The sequence below is a fragment of the Manihot esculenta genome, chromosome 13, assembly GCF_001659605.2.
Source record: "Manihot esculenta cultivar AM560-2 chromosome 13, M.esculenta_v8, whole genome shotgun sequence".
Classification (NCBI taxonomy): domain Eukaryota; kingdom Viridiplantae; phylum Streptophyta; class Magnoliopsida; order Malpighiales; family Euphorbiaceae; genus Manihot; species Manihot esculenta.
The window spans coordinates 24,475,076-24,480,923 of NC_035173.2; the positions used below are offsets into that span (position 1 = coordinate 24,475,076).

Sequence of the window (5,848 nt, forward strand, 5' to 3'; positions counted from 1 at the left end):
GATATCAGACCTCTAGGTGTACCCCTCCTGTCTCCCCTGAAGACAACCATCCTGACCTTTGAACCTGACTACCTTGTCCCTGCAGTCCAAGGTAGCACCATGGGTAGATAACCAGTCCATCCCTAGAATGACGTCAAAATCTGTCAAGTCTAGAACCACAAGGTCAGCGGAAAGGCATCTTCCCTCAACAAAAACTGGACTGCACTGGCAGACTGACTCTGCCACTGATGGATCACACTTGGGTCCACTGACCCAGAGAGGACACTCTAACCCAGAGATCATCAGACCCAACCTCTCGACGGCTCTCGGAGCAATAAAAGAATGAGATGTACCAGGGTCCATCAAGACATACACATCTAAACAACCAATGACGAGATTACCTGCCACCACGGTGTTAGATGCATCTGCTTCCTGCTGAGTCATCCTGAAGATCCGTGCTGGAGCTGATGGACCTTCACCTCTGAAACCCGCTGAAGAAGAGGCTGCTCCTCTCCCTCTGCCTCTGCCACTGGCCTGCGTCGTGGCTGGAGCTGCTGGCTGCGCTACACTACCTGAAACTGTCTGCTGGGACTATGCCATAGATACTGGTCTAGGACACTCCCGAGCCATGTGTCCCTCTTGCCCACATCTGAAGCAGGCTGCCGTCCCAGCCCAGCAGACTCCCTTGTGTGGCTTACCACACCTTGCACAAACTGCATTATCCGCACCAGAGCTTGAGCCACCACTACAAAAAAACAGTGATTTAGCGACCAAAATTTTGGTCGCTAAAAGGCAGAATTTGGTCGCTATTATGAAATAGCGACCATTTAGCGACCAAAATGAAATGGTCGGTGTTTGGCCAGTCGCTAAATTTTTTGCGACAATCTGGAAATTGGTCGCTAAAATAGCGACCAATCAGCGACCATTTTTTGGTCGCTAATTTGGTGTCATGGCAAATTAGGTATTAGAAATATTAGTCGCTGTTTGGTCGTTAAATGGTCGCTAAATTATGGTCACTAAATGGTCGCTATTTTGGTCGCTAATTTGGTCGCTATTTCGTTGTTATTTGATCGCCTCAGGAAGAGCATTTAGTCGCTGTGTGGAAGTAAATTGGTCGTTAAATTTTGATCGCGAAATAATCGCTGTTTTGATCGCTAATTTGATGGCTATTGCTAATTTGATGGCTATTTCTTTATTATTTGATCGCCTCAGGAACGAGTAGTCGCTATGTGAAAGTAAATTGATCATTACATTTTAGTCGCGAAATAGTCCCAGTCACTAATGCCCCTCATAGCTTTGTGCTACTCGTGTTATAAAACTGAATCAACCCTTACAAAATATATCTATGGCTAACCAGGAACAATATAAGCAGGAAAAACAAGAATTGTACACTAAAATATCATTCCTTTTCTTTCTATTATCAACAAATACAAAAGAATTATTTGAGGTTAATGTACAAATAAATCTACTTGTCACCACCTTTAAAACATAATCCCATGAATGATTTACATCTTTGTTTCAGAAAGAATAAATACCCTAAACATAGACTACTATCAAACCCACCACTAGCTTCTGCAAGTCTTTGGTAATCCCCTCATCATTGTGTATTACACTTCCAGTATCCTTTCAAAAAGGAACCTGAGAAAAGAAAAATGAAAAACTGTACAAAAAGAAAAAGTCGTACACAACTTCATTGCAAACCTTTTACCTTCTTCTTCTTAATGATTTGGCAACAAATATAGATACTGCATCAAAAGAAGCTCCTCTCCAACAGCAAACATGATCCAAGCTTACTGGTCAAATTAATGTAAGGTACTTGGGCTTCTTCGAACACAGTATCTGGAGGTAAAATGCAATCCCTAAACAGGTAGCAATATGCAACATTCGAGCTATTTCACACGGATTTCATGCCTGAAAACAGTCAGATTCTGAGTAAACCTGTCGCTGTTCTTTGCATCCAAGCTTCGAGTGACATCAGCCATCAGTTTGTCGAAACAAAGTGAAAGCCGCTGAGGTTGATCCACTGGCTACAAACGGAACACAAAGTGTCAGCAAAAGTGATGATGCAACATTCATGATATCAGTACGTGGCTAATTTTTTTTTATCAGAAGTGATGCAGGAAAATTATAAATCAAAATGTGGCTGTACTTCAACAATTCGCATTCAGAACTGCTGTTTCTAAAGAAAAAAAAAACTGCCATATACAGATTTCCTGATTCACCCATACCTGCTCACTAATAAGAATTAAGCTCAACATAGGTCTATTGAGACTCCACTGGTTGCCACAATCCTCAAACAACACAATCTCAAACAAGGTCTTCAGTATCTATAAATTTAAAGAAAAGAAATACACACAGATAAAAAGTGAAAGATAAAATTTAAAGAAAACTTCAGCTGCTTTCAATTTAGAATAAATTCCCAATTTCACTAAAAAACGAAAAGTTCTCTTCTTTCAAATAGAATCTCAAGTGAAGAGAAAGCTATACACGCTATACTGAATCTAGAAAACTTAAATAAAAAAGGAAATAAAGGGTTACTCAAAACATGATAAAGCTCCAAAGGATAGCATGTATCAACTAAATGATGAAGTTGGTAACATGAGAAAAGAAAGCAAATTGATTCTAATATTGTCCTTCCCTAGAACGAACATCCACCGCCCCCCTCTCTTTCCTTTTCAAAAGGCATAAGTGAACATGACCTTTATAATAAAGAATGTAACAGCTTACTTCTGGAAATAAACTGGGGCAGTCCACATTCCACAATGATTTGCAAATTTCAAAGAAAGTTACACTGTTTGTCAAAATAATCCAAAATGTTACCAGGAGATAGTGAAATTCCAGAAGGTTGTGCAAATGACGTGCTAGAGGAGCTATTTCAAAATAAAACAAGACCAGTGTCAGAGTATGAAAAATGTCTGAAGAAAATAGAATGCTGTTAATACACTTTAGAAAAGTAGAACAAGCAAAGTGCAACTGCTCAGGAAATCCAAAATAATGCTAATATGGAGTGCACAGAAGCAGTTAAGGTAAAACTATACAGCATTATACCTTGATCCATTTAAGTTTCTTTCATAACCATCACCACTGAAAGCTATAGTAACTCCATCTAGAGTATTGTGCTCCCATATCTGATGCTGTCCAGCCATTGCAATATAGACTTTTTCATTGACTGGCTCATAGCAGACATCCCATGGAGAGTTGAGAAGCTGAAGGAAGAAGTATGTATTTATAAATAAGGAAACATTGTAAATTTTATTGAATATATGCTGGGAGATGTCCAATTATTTTTTATGAAAGAAAAAGATTAATGATGCCATTAATCCCAATTTTATGAAGCATATTAACAGAAGACCCAAAATTTTAACACGAAACTAAGGAAGCATCTTTAAAGTACATTCGAAAGTACCATTTCCCTTATCTTACCTGAGTCGTTCCTTTTCCTCCACCTTTATAGTCAGAACCTTTGGTTCCATTCCCAGCAAGAGTCCGCACCATCTCATTCACAAAATCAATCTCCCTACAACAGAAAAATAATCATAAAATGATTTGCTATGAGGTCATGTTTACCAATGTAATTCATATTTAACTTCAATCAAGTTTATAAAAATAAATATCAAGTCCCCTATTGAACCAGTGAAGAAAAGTATTAGTATTTTAATTTAATCTTAGTATTTTAATCTTAATTTAAAAAACTATTAATATAAATTTAATATATTAATATTAAAATTAATATTATCATATATATTATAAATTGAATAATATATAATATAAAAACTATTAATTGCATGTTCTTCAACCACATCTCAAGCAGCAATAATTGCAAACTCGCCATAAGATTTAACCTTGTGTTTAACCATTTTACCCATATGTGATTGTGATTGGATCTCAATCATATCATAGATATAGTGAATTGGCAAACATAATACCTCGGCGCAGGCTTTCACTCGCTGCTGCAAATTTTTTCTCCAGATTTACTTCCCCTACAGCTTGAGCAGCGGCAGACAGCTGTAAGAAGATAAGTCAGTTAGACATATCCAGAAAGTAATCTTATAGTTTCTTCACTTTCATGTCTCATCAGCAAGAACAATCTACCCATGGCCCAATAAGGTTAGCTTTGTGGGTATTCACATAGGTATCTTGCAGAGAACAAACTTATATGTTCTAGTCATCCAATAAATTTTTAATTTAATGTCATATAATTTGTCATTTATAAATTTTTCTAACACACAATATTTGACCCTCAAACAATGTCAACAATGTTTAGAGCTGTAAAATTCAACAAAGGAGGCTGTAAGACTATTCTTTACAGCTCCAACATTAGGCAACAGTGTGTTCTTGATCTGTAAGTCAAATGTGGAATCATAATCTAGGCTATTCCCATGGCTCAAAATAATTATTCCACAAATTCCAGTTCTAATTCCAACGATAAACAAAAAAGGCCAAGACTCGAAATCATTGGACAAACGAACAATTATGCACAATTCCCCTGTTTGGATACAGAGTTGGGTCTGCACCATCTACTGGGAAAGCTCAAGAAAAACTCAATTTTAAAGAACCGAATGGTTACCTGGAAGGATCTCCTACAAGAAGCCAAATTCGCCTGTTTGGCCAGCCAATTCAAAACTGTGAGGCCATCTTCAAACGCAGCTGGGTATCTACTCTCTGGTGCCAATCTATACCCAACAGCAACAACAATTACGTCGCACAATTTGGCTATCCTCCTGCAAAAAGTATCGTTTGCCACCGAATCATTGCTCCCACTTACAAACCCACCTCCGTGAAACTGCAACATTACAGGCAACTTCCTGTTGAACTTACTCGTCGGTGGAGAATATCCTCCATAAGTGGGTACATCGTAATCTCGACTAGTAGCTAATGGGGAAGCGAGAGCGGTTTCAGGGAGGAAGATCCGGAGAGAAAGGGAAGAAAAGGGGTCGACGTGGATGTCCTTGGTAGCGACACCGTCAGTAAATAAAGGGTTGCTGGAGGCGATAGATTCATGGGGCCGAGAAGTTAAGCCAAAAGGGTCAGCTTTATCGCTGAAAGGAAGCTGTGATAAGCTCTGCAGAAGGCTTTTTTGTTGATATTTGAAGAAAACGCTATAAAGTTTAGCGATTACGCTTGGCATTTGTTTAGAGAACGAGAGAGAAAGAGAGGGAGAGAAGAGGTGCAAGGCTGTACCAGACGAGTGACGGAGAGGCCGAATGGGGGAGGGGAGGGCGGCAGAAGACTTAGAGTTGAGAGAGATTTAGGGTTGGGATTTAGGGGTTCTTTGTTTATTTAGGTTTATTTTTTATAGTTTATATTATTTAATTATTTTTATATAGTTTATTTTTTATAATTTATTTAGATTTATTTTTTATTTTTCAATTAAAATTTTATTTTTATAGTTTATATTATTTAAAATATTTTATACTATATATTTATTAATTTTATCTTTCATGATATAATTTTTTTAAAAATAAATAATATAGTTTTATTATATTAAAATATTATACTGTATTAATTTATAATAACACTATTTTAAGTTATTTTTTAAAATAAATTATACTAAAAATAAAAATATATGTAAAATTATAAAAAAATATTTTAACAGTATATTAATTTTAATTTTAAATTTTAAATAAAATAAAATTTAATTAAAAATTAAAATAAAATTTTAAAAATAAAATGGTCGCTGATTGGTCGCTGATTGGTCGCTATTTAGCGACTAATTATTTTAGTCGCTAAATATGGTCGCAAATAACTCGCGCCATTAATTCCCGCTAAATTTAGCGACCATTTTATATTTGGTCGCTAAATAGCGACCAATTAACGACAAAAAATTGGTCGCTAAGCTTTTTGTTAAATAAATATATTATTTCATTCA

The 5,848-nt window shown here is 36.4% G+C and overlaps 1 protein-coding gene across 6 annotated transcripts; it reads right to left on the minus strand.

Moving 5' to 3' along the window:
- Nucleotides 1–1,366: 1,366 nt before the first annotated feature.
- LOC110612820 (probable carboxylesterase 11) lies at nucleotides 1,367–5,255 on the minus strand. 6 transcript variants are annotated; one of them, XR_006348188.1, is made up of 8 exons: nucleotides 4,547–5,255; nucleotides 3,906–3,984; nucleotides 3,403–3,496; nucleotides 3,028–3,185; nucleotides 2,800–2,849; nucleotides 2,208–2,306; nucleotides 1,688–2,006; nucleotides 1,367–1,617 (listed from the first exon to the last, which is right to left on the minus strand). XR_006348188.1 is itself a non-coding variant. In XM_043949293.1 (6 exons), the coding sequence occupies exons 1-3, from the start codon at nucleotides 5,105–5,107 to the stop codon at nucleotides 3,480–3,482; spliced, it is 657 nt and encodes a 218-aa protein (XP_043805228.1). In that variant the 5' UTR covers nucleotides 5,108–5,255; the 3' UTR covers nucleotides 1,367–1,617; nucleotides 1,688–2,006; nucleotides 3,028–3,185; nucleotides 3,403–3,479. The 6 variants fall into 6 exon arrangements, 2 of the variants coding, with proteins under 2 accessions (XP_043805228.1, XP_043805227.1); XR_006348189.1 differs by having other exon boundaries at nucleotides 2,707–2,849; XR_006348190.1 differs by lacking the exon at nucleotides 2,800–2,849.
- Between the last annotated feature and the right edge of the window lie 593 nt (nucleotides 5,256–5,848).